This window comes from Hippoglossus hippoglossus, chromosome 13 (genome assembly GCF_009819705.1).
Source record: "Hippoglossus hippoglossus isolate fHipHip1 chromosome 13, fHipHip1.pri, whole genome shotgun sequence".
NCBI lineage: Eukaryota > Metazoa > Chordata > Actinopteri > Pleuronectiformes > Pleuronectidae > Hippoglossus > Hippoglossus hippoglossus.
Window position 1 is genome coordinate 12,372,910 of NC_047163.1, and position 21,254 is coordinate 12,394,163.

General features: G+C 40.7%; 1 protein-coding gene across 2 annotated transcripts in view; it reads right to left on the reverse strand.

The window, feature by feature from the left end:
• Positions 1-297: 297 nt before the first annotated feature.
• The window catches only part of drd2a (dopamine receptor D2a), a 43,303-nt gene continuing 22,346 nt past the window's right edge, over positions 298-21,254 (reverse strand). For both annotated transcript variants that reach the window (XM_034604871.1, XM_034604869.1), the window contains exons 2-8: positions 19,565-19,875; positions 10,736-10,845; positions 5,884-6,020; positions 3,603-3,811; positions 2,489-2,575; positions 1,784-2,180; positions 298-1,316 (exon numbers count right to left, since the gene is read on the reverse strand). In XM_034604871.1, coding sequence (XP_034460762.1) covers positions 1,120-1,316; positions 1,784-2,180; positions 2,489-2,575; positions 3,603-3,811; positions 5,884-6,020; positions 10,736-10,845; positions 19,565-19,843 — 1,416 coding nt within the window. In that variant the 5' untranslated portion in view covers positions 19,844-19,875 and the 3' untranslated portion in view covers positions 298-1,119. The remainder of the gene's footprint in view (positions 1,317-1,783; positions 2,181-2,488; positions 2,576-3,602; positions 3,812-5,883; positions 6,021-10,735; positions 10,846-19,564; positions 19,876-21,254) is intronic.

Genomic DNA, 21,254 nt, shown 5'->3' on the forward strand with positions numbered 1-21,254 from the left:
AACTGGCATTTCAGTTCACCCCATTCTTGCTTAGCAAAGGCCCTGGGGAGCTGCTCACAGTGATGCACACATCCACACGATTACACCTGGGAGCTGCAAAGTCCACATACAGTTTATTAGTGTGCTGCAGGACCCCTGGCACAGCAGCGACGCTCAGTTATAATTACAGTCAACATTACTCAGCTGCAGACCAATCCTGGGAGGAAGAGTGAGGCTGGTAAACACCGACAGGTTATTGTTGGGTGTCTGGTATCTGTATTGAAACAGCAAACACTGATTTTCATGTGGCACGTTACAGTGTCTCAGAACTTCATTTATTGGACATCTTTTGTCATTTTTTGCTAAACATACATTTCATGAGAAGTCAAGTAGAGGAGCAATGTAGCATGCATCACATTTCAATTGCAGGCATAATCACAGTTAATGTGTTAAGAAAAAACTATTTACAGCAAAGAATGATAAGTATAATAGTGATAATAATAATAATAATAATAATAATAATAATAATAATAATAATAATAATAATAACATGATTTTTCCAATTTATAAAATTGCAAATATGTGGATATTGGCATTGCCACATTATACAGCAAGTAAATTGTCTCTTGTCTCAAACACACATTCCAACCAGTGACAGGTTTTAAGATTAAGAGCTCACGTCTGAGCTTTAACACTGCAATGAACACTGACTTGATATCTATAAGATCTGCAGAAAATCTCCATCTTCATAACATAAATTACACACACAATAAAAAGCAGTTTGCAACTTGTACGTGTGTGGTATACACAGATGGCTCCTTACGCGACAAGCACAATGATTTTCAGAGAACAATGGTACATATTTCTTTCTCTATGGAACAAGTCATTGTTACAGACATTTCTTGTTTTACATTCAGTGATTTGAAGTCCACAAACCATTCACAGATAGAGCCAACGTGTCATCGAGTAAGACACAGTCAAGTTTTTCCCACTCGTTCAGTTCTGTTCCTTTTTAAAAAGCGAATCGCGGCTTTCCCCTGTGGTGCATTTCCTTCGCAGGATGAGGTATTTGACAGAAAAGATGTTTTTTTTTTATTCTTCACCCCTCCCTCAGTCTGATGAGACGAATGACGCTGCAGTTTAGCAGTGCAAGATCTTTATGAACGCCTTTCTGAACTCGACGTTGAAGGTGGTGTATATGATGGGGTTCACAGCGCTGTTCACGTAGCCCAGCCAAGTGAAAGCGTTGTACATCTCGGCGGGAACTTTGCATTTCGTGCAGTGGGTGTTCAAGATGTGTGTGATGAAGAACGGCAGCCAGCATATGATGAAGACACCTGAGGAGAGACGGGAAAAGACAGAGAGAGAGTGAGGGGGGAAAGTGACAAAGAAGGAAGCTCTGACCTTAAATACACAAATACCGAAGAGTTGGACTCTAAAACACAGGAATCAGAATGATTTCCTTTCGTTGCATCACTGTCTGACTTGTTTTCAAGCTCTGTTTTAGGTCATTACAAAAAAAAATTATGGAAATAAAAATATGGAGGCAGCCGAGCTTGTTTAGAAGATAATATGCTTTCTAAACTGCAAACTGCAGAATAACATTGTGGTTAATAACAAATATTTGGAACTTGGATTCTGAACAATCCCCCCGCTGGTTTGATGTTGTGAGCACTGCATGTTATTTAGCATTTACCAAGTTTTTATTTCACTCAGATAAAATAGCATTTGATTGAACTTGTCTTCACTGTAACTAATCATAAATCATTTATGGCAGATGAGAAATAAAAAAAAAGGGACTTACCAAGAACAATGGCTAACATTTGAGTGGCCTTCTTCTCCTTCTGCTGGGAGATCTTCCTCTTGTTCATGTTCATAGTTTTCACAGAGGTCTGAGTTTTGCCGTTAGGTAAGGCCTGCGTCTGAAAGGCTTTGGCCACAACCGGTGCCGGATCCCCATGAGCCACCTTGGTAGGGTCTCCGTTCTTCTCTGCTTTCTGGGCCTCCTCGGGGGGTGTGGGAGGTGTGGACGTGGGGCTGTTGTTGGCCTTGCTGGGCATCAGTTGCTGGTGGCTCGTGGCCGGAATGTCTCCAAGAGCACACTGCGACTGCTGCTTCTGCCTCTGGCTGCTGCTGCCGCTGTTGTTCAGCTCGTCCAGCTCCAGATCTTCCCCCTCATTGATCACGTCTTTGATGAAAATCTGAGCAAGGACAGAGTTAGCAGAAAAAGACGTAGAAGCCGGTGAACAACTTTCATTCAGGTTATTGTAAGATGGTTGACATTTAAAATAACGCATAATAAATAGATAAATGATCAAATAGATACATTTTAATCTTTGATTTAGATTTGCTATGCTCACAAAGGCAGAAAGATGCCCTTTCAGGCTATATTTCCTCTGAGAAATGGGGGGAAATGGCAAGGTGACAATGCACTAAATCTTTTACAGGTAAAATAAATATATATTCCCAACAATTAAACAAAGGGTAACAAAATAATAAACTCACGCACCACTTTCTTCTTGTTGACAGGAAAACTCCCATTAGTCTTAACAATCATGGTGCACAACGTCACATCCTCTGGATGAGTGCACTTATCCTGAAAGGAAAGCAGCTGTGTCAGGCAAGGAGAGGATACAATGTCAAAGCAAGACTGACAAAAGAGCTGTCGAAGCTCTGCCTACCAGGTCAAATGAGGCTAGACCCAGCTCCGCCACAGAAAGGCAGTTTAGCAAGAATCTGATCTGCGGCTTCAACTGTAGCTGGAAGTCAATTGACTTGTCAGTGTGAAACATGTTTGTGGCTGAGGTTATTTTAGAAAGACAAAACAAACTCATCCAACAGTTAGCAACATGAGGGGAACACAACTTTAAATTAATCTGTTAATGTTGTATAGTTGTGTGTTGTCTTTCTTCCGTATAAAGGAAATGCCGTCTGTCTGTTGTTATTCTTTCCCCCTGACCTCCTCCTATATCATGCACACAGAGAGCACTGAGTAAAGCCATGCATGAACATGGGTAATGCACTGGATCAAAAGCATTACTTGGCTTCCTGTGCAGTGACCACTGGGTTTTAGTGTCAGAAAAATCAATCGATCGAAAGGTCGTTTGAGAGCCATCATAGTTAGTGTTGCGTGGTGGCTTCTGACACTGATACGTAACAGTAAATGCATGAAGATTATACCTGGTCTCCAGGCCTGAACCAGTTATACAGTAGCATATTACTATTACATGTAAGGGGAAAAACACTTGAAAAGGCTCTCAGGTATAACTGACCTTTGCCCTTTCAATCCCTTGCCTTGAACAATATCCTTTTTTTCCCACCCTATGAAAAAATCAATCCTCCTCTTGTCTGGGTTTTCCCAGAAGTGTGATGTTATGTAATACAGCGCCTGTTCATAAAACAATGAAGTGTGAATGGGTTGAGAAATGTATTGATTGCAGTTTGATTAGGAAGATATTTTAGCGTTTTGATGTTTTTTTTTCTCAAACTGGTTGAAAAAGACATGAGTCTAAAATGTGCTGAGAAGATAAAGAGCTCTGGTGCAATAAAGTCGATCTGTTTTGATGCTGAGGCTGTAAAGGTGTTCGCTGTAAACAGGAGACGATTTGTTGGAAGCAGCTCACCTTCAGCGATGTGGCTGCATCAGGGTCGACGGCCTGACACATTCGCTGCTTTGGTTTTGTGTTTACACGTTTCCTGCGCTTCCTCAGGACCACATAAATTTGCACATAAACCAGCAGAGTGATGATGAAGGGAACATAGAAGGACACAATGGAGGAGTACACCACAAAAGCCGGATTGGCGATTACACAGAGAGACTCATCACGAGTAGCTGTGGAGATAAGCACACGGTGAATAAACACTTCAGACTGGATGTTATGTTCCATCAAACATGCTCTTTTTTAGAGTGTAGTTCTGTGTGTGCCTGTCACTCTGACTTCTGGAACTTTCTGCAGTAAAATGGGGAAATTAGTTTGAACTTGCAGCAGGCTTTTAATCTCTTGCAACTTCATTCAAAATACGTGACTACACTACTCTGAGTTGGAGGTCATTCCCATAATTTCCTCGCTACCTCTCTTTGCGGTCCCCTTTTAGCTTACCCAGACTGCTGCCACAGAGTTTCTGTCTGTTGCCAAATGTAGAGATCATATCACCCCAGTTTTAGACTCTGCTTTAGTTGCTTGTAATTTTAGATTTGATCGATTTATTTCTAAAACAAGCCAAATTTTCCCCAAAAGCTGCATCACCGACAACTTACAGACGAGACAAGTGAGACAAGTCTTATACTAAACTTAAATGTCTGAAGGTCCGGACCAAACAAGGTGGGTGTGAAAGCCCCGTCAGGTGTGCATGTTCAGCATCTCAAAGCAGCTTCAAAATGAGCATTAGTTGCAAAGAATGCACAACTGAGGGGCTTTCAAATAAATATTTCAATTGAGTCTGAACCAAAATAAAAGATGGGAAAGGGGGCTCAGACCAAAATGTAGTATATATAGTTATTTTTCTTGATAGTTTGGACTTTTAGACCAATTAGAGTAAGTTGAGTCATATTTAAACAATAGAAGAAGAGAAAGAGGCATAAGTGGCTCAGGGGATTTCACGTAGTCTTTACCACTGAAGAAAAAAAAGCTTCCAAAGATATTAAATTTGGACAACAGGACATTCATTTTACTGGTAGTAATACTATATAGATATTAAAGTGGCAACGAAATAAACTAAATAAACGGATTGATTAATTTTTTTCAGTCGAATGGGAAGACAATTTTTCCGGAGCTGAATCGACAACAGGTCAACATTAAATCCCCCCCGTCTATAAACCAACCAATGTCAAGTGTAGTTGGATGCAGCCCACCTGCTGATGAGGACAGTTATACAGTTATAAAAGATTCTTTAGTCTGCTCACTACATTGTGACGTGAAAACCCAAAATTCAGCAGATCAAGTGTTACCTCCACACTTCAGGGTGGCTGTGGCTCAGTCCACTCATCAGGAGAAGGATTTCTAATAACTTTCAACAGCCTGAATTACAAACTGGAAGTGAGGCAATAAGTTGGCATTATGGGAAACGTAGGATCCTAAAGAAAACCCTCAGCTTTGACAAAAAGGACCACTGTGCTTTAACTGCATCATGTTTGCTTTGGGTAGAAGGACTCTATCCATTTGGAAAGAAATCTGGAGTTTTCTTCATCTGCGTTTGCAATGATCACCAGCCACTTCTGACAAGTTTTACAGTCTCAAACATTGGCCACATCACACACAGCAGTTGCGCTACATCAAACACAGATATTGACTGATTTGGTTTCAGTGGCTCCTTCTACTGAGATCCCCACTTTCATGCTTCCAAACAGCATGCACAGAACGTATGAGTCCATTGACAGTACACAAAGGCTCTCGAAGGGATGAGTGGAGCTTCAAAGTGACAGGATGTAAGCTGTCAGCAACAAGCAGGCGCCTCCAAAGAAAAAAGCTCTTAATCAGAACCTGGTTTAACTGTAATCCCACTTTAAAGCCCCTGTTCTGTGCAATAAGCAGCCTCGGGGCCTAAGGCTAAAGCTAGATACATGTCAATATGAAGTAATCGAATACTGATATGGGCGATAAAATTTCAAAAGAATGCGTTAGTTTGTTTTCACTTCTATACAAACTGCAAATGGGCACTGACATTTACATTCTGCTTGAGTGCAATACCAATGCAACTATGGGAAAGCCTTTAAAAGACTTGCCAGATAATGATTCACAATGTATATGTGTCTACGTTGTACATCCTGTACTGTGCAGTGGATGTAACCAATGAATAATACAATACAGCTGCACTATCTGCTCCACCAATTTAGTCACACACCATGGGAAAACATTCCTGTTTCAAAGACAGCAGAGCAGACGTGCACGGATATCGCCCTCTTACCTGTGTTATTCAGGCCGAACAACAGGGGACACGATATGGCGAAAGACAGTACCCACACCACGGAGATCATTACTGTGACCCGTCTCCTGGAACTGTAGCGAGTATTGTACAGCATTGGCATCGCGACCGCCGTGTAGCTGTAAGGGGTGAGGGGGGGGAAATAGAGGCTTTGGTTAGCATGCATGAAATGTATGTTTATCCTGAACGTATGATTTGAGTTCATGTCTGATTCACGGGTAAATTCAAAATTCATCTGCAAGATTTATGATCAAATCTAAAAAGACTGCCCACATCACAATGTTCTTAAATCACTGGCAACAAGTTAGACACGGCACTGATTTAAATGTTTAACAGCTCATTTTTTAAATCGCTTAATGGAGCTGCTCCCAAATACATAACAGACATGTTGGTCCAATACAATCCTGTGAGACCTCTGATCACTGGGGAGTGGTCTGCTACTGGTCCACAGGGCAAAATCTAAAGATGGACAAGCAGCTTTTAGTCACTAAGCAGCACAGTGCTGGATTTTCCTTGTTCACAAGCACCTTTAACTAAGCTATTTCATAAGGTCTAACCATTATTGTATTTCATTCCATTTTTATTGAATTGTTCTACAATTTTCCATTTATTTTATTTGAATAAATTTCCCCTCTCACCTTATTTCCTAATTTTCTGATACCGATTGATCCTGTATTTCAGATTTTAAATTGTTTTCTATTCATTTTGTATTAAAGTGTTGTGTTTTAACGTCTCTGTACAGCGCCTTGAATCTACCTGTGTGTGTGAAAGGCGCTTTATAAATAAAATTGCCTTGCCTTTCTGTTTCTTAATCAGTGCTTAAAGTTGGACCAAGGAACCTGCAGGTTGGTTAAACAAGAAACGCTGCCTGTCGCCTTGGATCAGCTCTCGTTGGCCCGGCCCTTTGGAAACAGCCATGTGCTCTGTGCTGCCGTCTAAGTGAGGATGAGGTCGTGTGAGGAAGGCTGTGTCTTTATCGTCCAGTGTCTCACAGGAAAGACCTTATCATTTAACCTTGCTACATCGGTTGATTCTATTAGTGAGCTTGCTGTAATCACCAGGAAATGCACAGCTTTTTTTTTACAATGTCCCATACATCGATTTTTTGTGTAATTTGTTTTTGAACTTCAGCCAAGTGAGCGAGGCTTTTATTATGACTGGCTTCTCTATGAAAAGCCAGAAGAGAAGTAAGGATTAAATCTAAGGTAATTGTATTATTCCCTGTATGTTTCTGTGGCTTGTACAACACTGTGTACCTTTAAGTCATGGGTGAAACAAATTGGCCCACAGTGCTTTTGCAGGATGAGAAGGTTCAATCAGCTTCATTGTTAGCAAAGGAAAATGTTTTTTTTCCACCTGCACCTGTATTCCAATTTTGGGGCTGGAAGCTGAGCCCTCTGCACCACAAGTGGCACATGAGAGGTTGTTAACTTACATAAAATGAAAGAAATTGATCCTTCAGTCCCGCCTGCAAAGAGGACAATTTAACGCTCAGGTAATCTTCTTATAGCGTTTGCTGCACACACTCACCTGTAAAATTATGCGGTCCCCTATATGTTCAGCTTGGCCTCCTTCACTTTTACATTACTCTTTCATCACATTTGCAGCTCCCTTGGCTTTAAGGGGCTTTTTTCTCCAATCTTTACTTGTCAGACCATAACTTTACTGTTTGGTCCATTCCCACCACTCGTTGTTTTCAGTTGGAGACCAAAAACAGAGCTAAAAGGAGAATAATGTTTTTTTGTTCCCCAGGTGAACATGACTCTTAATCCCCAACTGCTGCGTGTGTTAATAATCGACTGTTTGCTAAAAAGCTCAGCATATCGACTTAAAGGATTATGATATGTCAATTGTGTGTTCACAGCTTGTTCACTGGTCCTGGATCAAGTACATGGGATTAAAGGAAATACATCTGATCTGTATTGAGTCGCCAAGGCTTTCACTTTCACATGGGTTAAGTCTCGAAGATAATACATCTGCAGTTTGAAATTAATGGGATGTGTAATTCTGAATGCCACATTACATATTGGTACCTTGAAGGTAAAAGTTACATTCCACATTTATTGGAGGTTTGATTCTCAATTAAATATGTAAATGTGTCTATAATTTAGTAATAATAGTATATCATAATAATACATTTCCTATTTTATCATTACATTTGACAGATGACGATGCTTTTCTGCACCAGACCCTATAGGTTATCCTGCACATATTTTCTGTTTATACATAATATTATCACATTTTATCTCATAATTAGGAAAGAGCAAAGGATTAATGTCTCACCTCTTTTTGGAGCAGTGTATTGTACATTGAAACATCCAAATGTGACTAACTAAATATAAAGCCTTGCTAAGTTTCACTGAAACTGAATTCCTCTGAGATCAATGTCTTGTGTAACATTTAGTCAACCTCAAAGTCATCTGACTATTGGCAACATAATTGGATTTTTGTCAAACAATATTTGGCTTGTGTATGTTTCATATCACCTCCCACACAAAAGCAGCGTTCTCTTAGGTCCAGTTAACGCCGTCTTCCAAAGGAAAAGCGAGTAGCTGATTGGACTGGAGTGCACCCAAGCTCCAACTAATAATAATGTATTCATCCTCTTTACAATAGAGTAATTAACTGAGCTGATGTCCTGCTGAATGTAGCCAGTTTTTGACCACATCCGAATTTGCTCCACAGAACAAAGCTGGGAGAGAAAGAAACACTTCCCTGATGTATAAATAACGATGCTACCTTCAGGTGAAATGATAAATGGAAATAAAAGAAAACCTCACTCCGATGTGAACTTTTACAAACCAGCGTTCCTGAAAAGTACTCAAACCAGGAAAAGTGATTGGTTAAAGTCTAACTCATTCTGTCAGTGATGAGCATTCAAAAGTACAGAGCGTGCAAACACAAAGTTCTAAAAATAATGTCTAAATGTAAATTGGGATGCAATTCCTCTCTCTGGCATGCTTCTAACCATCATTTCACATTCACATACAGTGAACAATGATCTACCACGAGATTATATCGACTAATAAGCCTTTCTCCCACGTAGGAGTGACATTTGTATTCTAATTCAGTCCTTTCAATAAGAGCTGAAATTGTGTCTGTGTGGAACCATTGTGAATATTTATCATGCGTATGGGTTTGAGATAAAAATGCAGCCGAGCAGAAAATCACGTCAAATTAAATACGACTGAATTCTGTAAAATAGAAAATACAGGAAACGTTATGTCCTTGGTATTCTTCAGAATGATCCACGAGTTCTTCGGTCACAATAAACAAGCTCGTGCACGTTGAAGACATATTCTGGTCGTCAGCTTTACCTAATTACTTGGTACAGTTTTAATATTGAGAGCTCAACCTTTACGTGCCCCTCGGATGGACGGCTTTCCCGTGCAACTCTGCTTCCTTCAGCTGTTTGTGATTATTGTATGTGTGAGTGATTGACTTTATTTTCGGAGGCGGCACTAATGAATCCAGGAGGATGAGGTCTTGTCACAAGTTATTGTCACACTCGGGCATTTTAAATTGCAATTGATCTGTTTGTGTATTTATTTAAAGTTGTTATAATCATTCATATTTTATTACTAATAGTTAATCACATAATTATGTGTGGGCGCAAAGTTTTGCTTGGAGTGATGAAGCCAGAGAGAATTATTACCCTACTCTACGGTTCCTTCAGCTCTCTACATTTATTTCTTAACCTGTTTTTTTACATTTTCTCTATTTGTTCTGACTCGTTTATCCCTCTCATGATGTCATCTCCAGCTCCAAAATGCAGCTTTTTATACCTTAAAGGTCCACTGCACACTAACAGTCCAGCACCGAAACTGCAGACGGACTAAGTTTTTCACTGCCCTCAGATCAATAATTGCAGGTTTAAATGAAAACTACTTCCAATGTCAGACTCTCGTTTCCATTGGGAGTGAATGGAGTTGCTGTGCACTCACACCGTGTATATATCAGAAGCTTTTAAACGAGGATTGTTGTTAAAGAGCAACTTTACACCAGGATGAAGACGCAGTATTTCAATGCCCTCCTGACTTCACGTCTTTTCAGACTAAGCAGTGATGTACAACCATAAATCACAGCGGCAAATTAAACCACTGGAGGTGAACACATACAGGATTTATAGCTACTGAAATATACTCTATGCCTTCTAAGTGGAGCCTATAGAATGAGATTGTATATTTTCTTGGCCATTAAGACCTGAACTTAATACCACCTCCCCTCTTCTTTAACCTTTTTTATTGAATAGAGATTTGTGGTGGTGATTTTGTGTTGACTTTTTCCCATACTTTCTTTTCTATCTCAGCCTTCTCTACGTTCTGTTCATGACTTGTGTTATTTCTATCCTTTAAAGTATATATATTTGCAGATTTATGTTTATGTATTTATGTGTCATTTTCGATATTCCTTTGACTTGCCCACTGTTATGAGTGGTTGTTGTGGTCTATGACTGAAATATAAGCTGCGTCTAAGTTCGGGCTGCCAGGAGTCCACAACTTCTCCATTAGATTTCATTCGCAGGTGTTCACTAAATCACACACACGTTTTTTAATTTCCATTTAAGATGTTTACAATTATAACTGGCACATCTGCTGAAGAGAAATTAAAGTGACTATTGTGCTACAGTATAAATACACATGGAATGTAGGTGTTTTGTGTGGTGTGAAATCCGCGTGTGGAAATTGCATAAAGTGTGTAAACTGACACGTGTGCTTTGACAGACATGCACTGAGTTGCGCCCTCTGTTTTTCAGGGGGCGCAGATCTCATCAGGAATCCATGCAGGAGGCATGACAGACAGGACTTAACAATCTGTGAAGTGACACACTCACCGATCAATGCTGATGGCACAGAGATTGAGGATGCTGGCTGTACACATCATCACATCTAGAGTGACAAAGATGTCACAGTGGATCTTGCTAAAGCGCCACTCTCCCACTACCTAGAAGAGAAGAACATCAACAATCGGCAGTTTACGGCAGCAGTCGACAGAATAAAGGCACTTGCCGGCTTGCGAGCTGACAGTGGAGCCTCCCTTGTATATTTTTTCTCATATTGTTTCCACACCCGTAACAGACGGGAGGGGAAAAACAGAGCAAAGCTGAGCCTTAGGGGGGAAGAATGAAGGAGGTAAAATTGAATTAGCATACAAGAAAACCAATATGTGCTTTGAGTCGTGTTCATGCATCAGGAGAGTGAGGCATGAACTATAGTGTGTATATCTTACAATATACACAACATCTAAGCGGTTCCGTCATATCTATGTTATCAAAAGGCTGTTACACCTGACATGGTGGAGTTTGACAGATTGACAGCTCAGTGACTTCATGAATCTCTTTACATCTTTTCACTGACTACAGATACACTATAGATTATCATGAAGCTAAAGACACTTTTAATGTTAGAGAGATAATAATGGTAACATTTGTCCTGGTCTGCAGCCCCATGTAATTAGAGATATGATCGAAACCTTTTTTAATGAATTCCTGAGCTGTAGCTGTTGAGTCGGGTACCCGAGCGTAAAAAGTAATGAAAAAAACATGGGTTGCAAATATATTTGTATAAATTCACAGGCACTGGTGTAAATTCAATAAACATGGGTGGGCAGCAGGTGTATTGTACAGTTAAGTTTTATGTGTTGTATTTTCTCCGAAGAAATCAGAAATTAAAATGATCATGCAATATTTTTAACATCTAAATAATATATGAAACCTACTCTGCCGCTAGGATTTATTTTATTGTGAAAGCCTACGACACCACTTTTGACCACTTCACTTCCGCTCAAGCAACTGTCAGTACTGACACTGAACTAGCTAGGACCACATAAATACAAAAATAGCCAGAGGTGAATACGTTCTCAGTGGCTTTGTGCTTTTATTCCATTCATAGATATTCAACAACCATCAAAACAGGAGGACGAAAGGTCATAGCCATGAGTGACTGTGTATGTAAGATGCATGTTTAACTGCGGGCGGGTCCGGATTTAACTTGGACATTATAGCAGGTAACGGGTCACGTGCGGGACTCTGCTCTGTTGCTGCCCGTCATGGTCCAATCCTGTGATGAAACCATAACATCCTCTGCGATGTTTTGACACCTCCCACCTCACCCGACACTTCAGCCTATACCTGCCTCCCCCTATGGCTTTGGAAAGGTTGAGGGTGCAACTCTGCGACTGATTAATCTTTGACCTTATAGGCCGTGTCTTTAAAAAAAAAAATCAAGTGCCACCTTAAGGAGCTGTACGCTGTAGCTGGTGTCGACAATACCAGAAGATTGCATACTGATCTGACAGCCTAATGAGCATCCTTGTCCCTGTTGCAACCTCTCCTCTCTTCTCCTCTCTTTTTGCATTTTTCTCCAACCTTTCCGCTCCTGGCATTTGTCTTCTCTGTATCTCTTCACAACCTCTTTGTTCTCTGCTTTCACTCTGCCTGTTTCTCTCCCTCACAACTACCTCTCAATTTATCGTTCTCGATCTTTCTTTCTCATTTTACAGATCGCTCTTCTCACCAGCTCTACCCTAGCAACCCTATATTTTTAACATGCTCATCAGTGCTGCGGTCCAACGCAAATACAAGAGCCTCACACGAGCTGATACATTTATAGCTCGTCGGGGCTGTAACACACGTCTATTTGTATCATTGCAGGGAGACATTCAATAGATATTAAACTGCTCTTTTATAGGCATCATCTCTCAGGCGCCAAGGCACTGATCAATACAGAGATATTCTAAATGGGAATAAATTTTACGAAATCTTCACTTTGCAATGTGCCGATTTTTAACACTTTTGTCCTTCTCCAACTCATATCAGCAGCATATCATAGTGTGAACTGATTTAATTGCAAAATGTAAGTTGTCGGGAAATTGAAAATGCAGTAATGGGCAGTGGTAATAGAAAAGGCACTTTGAGACGTCACTTAAAATAAGATTGAAATGAAACACATCCTGCTCTTTCATCTAATACTCGGCGTCGTTAGGGCATTCACAATGAGAATGACAAACTAACTTTTTAGTTAGAACAAATCATTGCAGGAATGGGAAAGAGCAAACCTCTGAAATTTAACAGAGGCAAAAAGCTGTTGAATAGCAGAGCACGCAGTATTTGGTATTCATGATTTATCTGTGTATCACAGTGTTGGATGGATAATCTTACTGGCAAGAGGCAATCCCATGTCATGACATCATTAACAGACTTTAGATTATACAAATAGGTTTTGGGGTTTTACTGTTCACTGAGTCATTTTAATAGCTTGACCTTTTCATTTTAATTTGAGTTTTAATACCTGATGTTTATGTGACTCTTGTAATTGCTTTTATGGATTCTGCTTTATAGCCTGACTGTTGGTTGGTTTGGGGCTAAATTTGGTGCAGAACCGGATCAGGGGGCAGAACTAGCACATTTATTTTTTCTTAAACACTGTGAGTTGGTTTGTTTTTCAACATGTTCGTTTATTTTTTCTGATTACAATTAATGGAAAAAAACGGACATGTTTAGGGGACTGACATTAAGAGTGTGTGAAATTTGACGCGGATCCGAATAACAATCTGGATCTAGTGAATCTAAATGGTTTCACAAGGTGACTGTTGGGCCTTGGCAGATGTATGAGCTCTACTGAGTGACATAATTATAATTTATATTAACATTGACATTTCTTCATGTTTTTTTATTACAGTTGTATATCATTTCCTAGTCTTGAATACCCAGTTCTGAAGCCTGGATGAATTACTCCAAATGAAATTACATTTAGCCTTGTTTTATATATATATATAAAATATGTTAATAGGTTTTGACACTAAAAGTAACAAACAGGGAAATGCTCCTTCTCATCTCAGTCTGCTGGAAGGGGGTTTCAGTAACTGTTTTCAATTGACAGCAGCTGGTAGGCTGAATTCCATTGGTATTAAGCATAACTTTACACACTGATTTATGCAAATACTCTGAAAAATGGCCGACTGAGATGAGTAATTTGATTGACTGTCTGGAAACAAGTTCTTCATGTAGACAGAACAAACTAACTACCTTGTTTCCTGACAGCAGAGCACAGGAGATGTGATTTACAGAGCAGATAACCTTGCTACTGCAGACATAAGAAACACAATTGAATTTCAACTGGAATTCTGTCGGGCATGAAATTCTAATATTCAAAAAAATATATTTTAAAATATTTTTTAACAAACTGTGAACCTGAAGTAATGCGTGATGTCTTCATATGCTTTCTGAATCAGTCACACTTGGTAGAAAGCGAAAAACTGCGGTAATTAATGCTAATTTAGCATTTAATAATAAAGGGCACGATGAATCTCCCTCCCACACTCTGTGACTAAGCTCTCACTGAGTTCCATGCTGATACATTATTAACACTAACAACTCAGTCATGGCTATGCTCTGTGAGAACCTAGTTAAAATAAAATATGTGCACGTGGATCAAGAAGCAAAGCAGCTTTAAAGATAGACAAACAATCTTGTTAGCAGACACTCAACACAATGGCTAAGTGTGTCTGTTTGGGTTATCTGAAGACGTGCCGAATTTCAGTTTGTGTCTCTGATGGAAGAAACATGTTTTGAGGGAACATGAAATGAATAAATAAATAATCTCTCGTGCAGCTAAAGCTCAGCGGTTGTGAGCTTTGCTTCATACAATACATTACACTGGTATATTTCCAAATGCAAATCTTGAAATGGTTAGAAACTTGCTGGTATTTGCCTGAGAATGATGTGAGCTTTGTTAACCTGTCCACAGCTAATCCGTAGGCAATCAGACATTTTCAAATTCCCATTCATACCAAAAAATGTCTTATTTGTGAGGGTGTAAACGGCTCCACATCAAAATCAGAGGAGCGTCCCTGCCGCAAACACAGGCTGGTTATCCATTTTCACCATGACACATAGCCAGTACTTAGTTCTCAGTTTATCAATCTGTGGGGGGATTGTTATTATCATCCAAATTGTTATTGTTAGCCTGCAGGGATAAAATGTCTATAAAACAGAAGGGGGTTTAATTCCTTCTATTTGTAGGGAACTGTTTAAATGGAGCAGTTCTCTATGTTATTGTCACAGAATCCGTTGGGACGGGATACCATTAGTGCTGCCATAAACGCTGTCGTTAGTGTGTACCCCCCCCCCCCCCCAAACATGTGCTCAGGAAAACACTGTAATCAATTCTTAATTCCCTAATTTACCTCAGGAAACAAATAAGTGAACAAAAATAGCAACAACGCTTCGGTGGATGTCCACCCTCATTGATCCTGTTTTCCTTTCAATGGATTTCCTTTCAATGGATCGTGGAGATGATCCTTCAGAACACATAACAAACACCCCCACACATAACTGATTTACCGCATATGGTTTACTGCATTGATGTGAATGTTGTTTTTCTTGTCACAAGCATAGAGTGTATATGAAGATGGACAGTGCATCTCCACGTCCTCCCACTATCCAGAAACGCAAATGCTGTCATCTTGCACGTTTGGAGCCAGAGTCATGTGGAGTGGTGATCGGGGGATGGAGCCGTGGTAACGTCATCCCTCCAATACACCAATGGGATTCAGTCTCAGCTGTCAATCATGAGGTTTTAGCTTGTTTTTAATCGTATCAAATAATGAATTAAAACCAAACTTACGGGGAAACTGAACTTGAGTGTGATAAGACCTATTTAAGTTTCCCATCAGAAACAAATCATTTGATGTGTACTTTTGTGTAATATTTATTTTGGTCCATGTCCCATCCACTAACATGGAGGAGGTATGATTTATGACCTTTACTGCAGCCAGCCACCAGGTCGAGAAGCTGAGGCTTCCCTTTTGGGGCGCGGCCATGTTTTCCCTCTTTATGTACAGTCTTAAATTGGTCGCAAGGAGTTCAGCCTCTTAAAATAGATTTTATTGTTATGGTAATGTATTTTATGACTCTACAGGGAACTGTCTAAAACCTAAGGAAACCTTGACGTCATACAGATGTCATCCAGCATACTTTGGCCCGGAGACTTAAAACATTTATAGCAGAGAGCCTGTGAGCAGAAGTTTATGAGGGTCAGATGAAATAATGTTTGGTTTATTCATCTGCATTATGAGGTAGGACTTGACCCACACAAGGGACTTGAGTCCAGGAATGTGACTCCTGTGAGTGAATCAACTTTATGGAATTGGTTTAGTGTCCCTTTAATGCACGAATCCCCCCCCACTTCAATCCTGAAGTAGGCCTTAACCATTGTTTCTATACTTGTCCTCATTTTGTAAGGAGGGCTTTGTGACACTGGTGGCTTTCTAAAGATAAACAGAAAGAAGCAGGGGATACCGGCAGAAGCAAGAGAGCAGGTGATCACTGAGCAGAAGTGTTCTTGTAACCTGATTCTGTATTTGTATGTCACCACTAAATCTAAATGTGGAGAACGAGGGGTAGAATGGACTCTTTAGGCTGATTGTGGTGTATGATTTGCTTGCGTGATTCGTCCTGTAGTCTGTCACTGAGGCAACACCGTCACTTTAAGATCAGCTCGGAGGTAAAAACATGAAGGTGCGGCGCTTCCGAGAGATGTCAGGTGTTACTGGAGAAATAATGAGTGTTGAGGTGTGTGTGCCAAACAAGTATTTTAAGTGTGTGATTTTCCCAATTACGCCGTGAGCAGTTGTTGAGGTGCAATGGTTGAAACCAGGAATAAAACTGGGACCATTTTGTGTGATTGTGTTTTCCTTCGACAGGAGACAAAGTACAACGTTGAGTTCCTGGTGTGTGTGCTTGTGTGTGCAGGCTGCACACTGGATACAAAGTGAGTTCATGGCTTTGCTCTAAAAATATATACATTGAGCTCAGGTGACAACATTTGTTCAGGTGTCTTATGTTCATGAGTGTATTTCCTCCTAAATCTATGTACATTGCTGTTGGGTAACATGATCTTTTATTCAATAGATTAAAGGTTAGTGACCAAAATAGGGCTATGAGTCTTATAGCTATTCGACAGAGGATTCATCTGACACACCGGATTGATCATATGGAGACATTATATGCTACTTTTAATTCATCAATGATGTTTTTTTCCTCTGCCGAGGAGGTTGTGTATTCATTGATTTCCATTCAATTTGTGGAGGGAAGGTGCATGACCCAAGGAGGCTCCTCGCAATTTTTCGGATGATCGGATCCAGGATTCATTTTTTCTTCTTCTTTAGAGCGTTTTCAACAGTATCAACCTAATCTATGGCAGTGATGGGGGTGCATGAGCACAAAGGTGGTTGTCACGCGCAACCGATTCTGAGAGACCATTCCAGAGTGAATCTGGATAAATGGGTGGATCCAGGATTTTTTTTTTTTACTTTCTTTAAAATGATGAGACAGGGTGTTGGATTGGCGGAGGTATGCCGTCTTCGAGGTTGCTTCTAGTTAAGCATAAAGAACTGTAACACAGCTATTTAACTATTATCATGTTTTCATTCCTCATCTGAGCACAGTAGGGGCAAAAAAGACCCACAAAAACAGTTTGAATCTGCAGCATTATTTATGCTCAGGCAACATAAAGTTGAAAAACATACAAAGCAAGACAAATTTCTCTGCTTTGATCCCAAAGTTTATATTTTATTGACAAAGTCCTGCTACAGTTTGGAGCTCTGGTATACGGCTGGCTACAATTCAACTTCTACTTTTCCAAAATGTCCGGGTGCATGTTCCCTCTCTGCGTATTCACATCAACAGAAAAATGAAGCAAACCATTCTGACTGAACAAACACATATGAATAAACAGAAACAGGATGCAGTTTGCATAGTTTACAGTTCAACAATCTTTAGTGTGTTGATTGTTGATAATGTTTTTTGGAACAGCAACGACAATGAGTGGTTATTATTAAAGGGGACATAGCATGCCCATTTTACCACAAGTTGATATGGTTCCTTGGGGTCTTAATGAAATGTCTGTAACATACTTTGGTCACTTCGGGCTGACCTTATATATACAGTCTATGGGGCTGACCAGCGTGGAGAAATGCACGTCCCGTGTGAACAGCCAGGCGGCTGCGCGCTTAAGAACGGCGCTGCGCTGCCTCGCAGCGGCGCGTCCGCGTCCGGTGTAAATCCGGCGTAACGAGTTGTGCCAGTGTTACAGTAGTGCTGAACACTGCGGAAGTCTTCCACACTGCTGGCTGTGTGGCGCTGACACAAATTCCAGCTCACGCATGGGAGAGCGAGCGGTCGCGCCCGAGCAACTGCTGCAGCCTCCCAGTCCCAACGATCCAGACAAATGCCACAAGTGAGTGAATCGCGGGCTGACCAGCGGAGAAATGCGCGTCCCGTGTGAACAGCCAGGCGGCTGCGCGCTTGGGAACGGCGCTGCGCTGCCTCGCAGCCTCGCTGCCTCCGGTGTAAACCCGGCGTAACGAGTGTGGGGGGACGGGGGGGGACGAGGTGGGGGGTGGGCCAAGGCCATGTAGGGAGACTTCCAGTGCCTTGTTACGACACAAAACCCAGGAAGCTCAATCGAGTCACTCAAGCATGACGTTTCTGACTTAGAGGAACCATAACAAAACGCACGAGTGTTTTTTCCCCAGAGTTTTTGGGTTGGTAGACATGCCAGATACCCACATTAACATGTAGAAGCACTAACAAAGTGGAATTTGCATGCTATGTCCCCTTTAAATTCTGCATTAATGAAAGTGATGCCTCAGTGACATGTTATCAATCCCCACAGTGCTGCATGTACGACCACAACCAACACACAGACCGAGACCATGACATTTTATGGATTTATAAACTGTAATCTGATCGCAGTGATAATCATCATGACTCACTGAGAGACACAGGAGGTTTCGAATCTCAGTTGTCTTAGATTGCCTTTCTCTACATCAGACAGCATGACCTAAAGGGTGATGGTCAGAAATAACCCCAGGACCGAGAAGACAAACAGAGGTGATGGGCAAAGACCAAGAGATACAGTGGAGAGATATTTTTTCTGAGAGATAGACCACATCCTGTTCGCTATTGATTTGGTAGATTGGAGATGATTTTATGTTCGACCTGAGTCTCTCTTCTCTCTTCTCCTTTTAGGCTGCAGAGGTTAACAGGCAGCTCTGCTCTACCCCACACAGGAGTGAATGAACAATGATGTATCCCAGAATCAGGTAGAATTATTCATAAACATGTGACCTTTGACTGAATAGACTCGTATTGACACTGTCAGAAAGCACTGCTATTACAGGCTTTCAACCACTGCACAACTGGTATTTACAATGCTGATGTGAAGACATCAGCCCTCACCCGGGTTTCACCTTGAGCTTTTGACCTGCTGATAAATGCAGGCAGCTTGCTCCTCTGGAACCGGAGTTCACATAAATGTCCGCTCTTTGCATAGTATATGCTTTGCAATTTTAAATTGGTCACATCCACTGCGAAAATCTAGTAGGCTCTCAGTGCCGACCTTCTCATATTAATTTGACAGATAACACATTTGTGGTATTGGACATGATGCAGAAACAGGAATCTTCTTACACTGGAAGTCTGCAAATCACTTTTCCCGTTTGTTTTCTGATGTCGGAAAGATTAACACAGAGAATAAAAACTGGTATAGGTTTAGAGATTACGTCTGCTTCATTGGGCATGTCAGCTTATATATGTCTCTTCAAGCATATTCAAAGACATACATATGTAAATGGTGCGTGTACATCATTGATCTCCTACCTCCAAGTAGACGACCCAGGGCATGACCAGCGTGGCCACCAGAAGGTCTGCGACAGCCAGGCTGACAATCAGGTAGTTGGTGGTGGTCTGCAGAGCCTTCTCTCTGGACACAGCCATGCACACCAGCACGTTGCCGAAGACGATGACGAAGATGAGCAGCGTGAGCAGCATGGCGTAGTAGTTGTACGGGTGCTTGTGCTCTCGATCGGTCTCGTTGAAGCTCCATGTTCCATTGTCATAGAAACTGTCATTGTAGGCATACTGGGTAAAGACATCCATTAGCTGTGAATGACGAAGGCCAAGTACGGCCCCTGAAAAATATGCAGACAAAGAGAGACAGCAGCATTTGAATGTGTCGTCATGTGAATATTTGTAGTCAGCGAGGGTAAGAAACAACTTGTCTATTAATCTCTTAAAGCCTTTTGTAGCCAGTAATAACTCCATATTGATTTTCAACTTATAGGAGCTCTAAATAAAAATCATGTAGAATGAATCTACCATATTTGCCTCTGATCAATAACCAAGTCCTTGGCAGCTGGAATGCACTTAATAGGAAAAAGAGGGTCATTTGGGGAACTGGTTTACATTACAATGCATCCCATGGCCGCTGGTGAGTGGCCTTGTGTATACAACATTTTGTGATACACATTGTTTATTTATTTCAAGTGATGCAGAAAGTTTTTCTGAAGGAATCTGACTCATCCAATACAGCAAAAAGTCATAACACAAGAAAACCTTTCAAAATGTTGACAGGCACGTAAAGGTGCTCTTTTTTATTCTTTGTATGAGACAGTTTGCAACAAACACATTTGTGCTTACATTCAGTGTTTTGCCTCAAAAGTCCTAACAAAGACATTAATGGATTTCCTTCCTCATAAAGATTTGCAAAAATGTTTGGAAATATTTAGAAATTGTATTTCCTTCTAGCAGGTGCATTGCTCCATTTTGTATGGAGAACAGAACATTGACTCACTTGCAAGAATCAGGCAAAAGTCAAAGTTCAAATCAACAGTCTCAGTTTTAATGCAGGCAGGAGTCATGCACGGTAAGACAGTCAGTGATGCAAAGGTTACGGAGAATCCACAGGCAAACTAGAATCACCGCACTGGTTGGCGGAAGCATGCAGCCGCAGTGCGGTAATTCTAGTTTGCCTGTGGGTGGTTTCTACATAATATTTTCCCCAACATTCAAATTGGGCACTGAGACCTTTGACAACTGAAACGTAATTACTTTCTTTTGAGTCCAAGAGACAACTGATCAAAAGTTGAAGAAATTCCCTCAAGCAGTCTTGAGATTTCACATTCAAGAGCCCAAATACATGTTTTCTGATGCCACTGTGACCTTTGACCTCCAAGCACCAAAGGGAGCACCAAAATCTTTCATCTTTGAGTCTAGGTGATTATTTGTACCGAATTTGAAGACATTCCCTCAAGCTGATCTTAAGATATATCACTTTCAAGTAAAACATACTTTTTGAGGCCACCGTGACCTTTGGCTACCAAAATCAAGTGAGTTAATCTGCCCACTAGTGGTCAAAAATTCCAAAACTACTTTCAAAGAAAGATGTGAACTGTTGAGATTATGTAACTGTGTATTGTCAAATCAAAGTAAAAGCTTTGACAACAACTGTAAGTGCTTTAAAATCTGTTTTGGAAAACTGGGGTAATATCTAGATAACATCTTTTTAAAG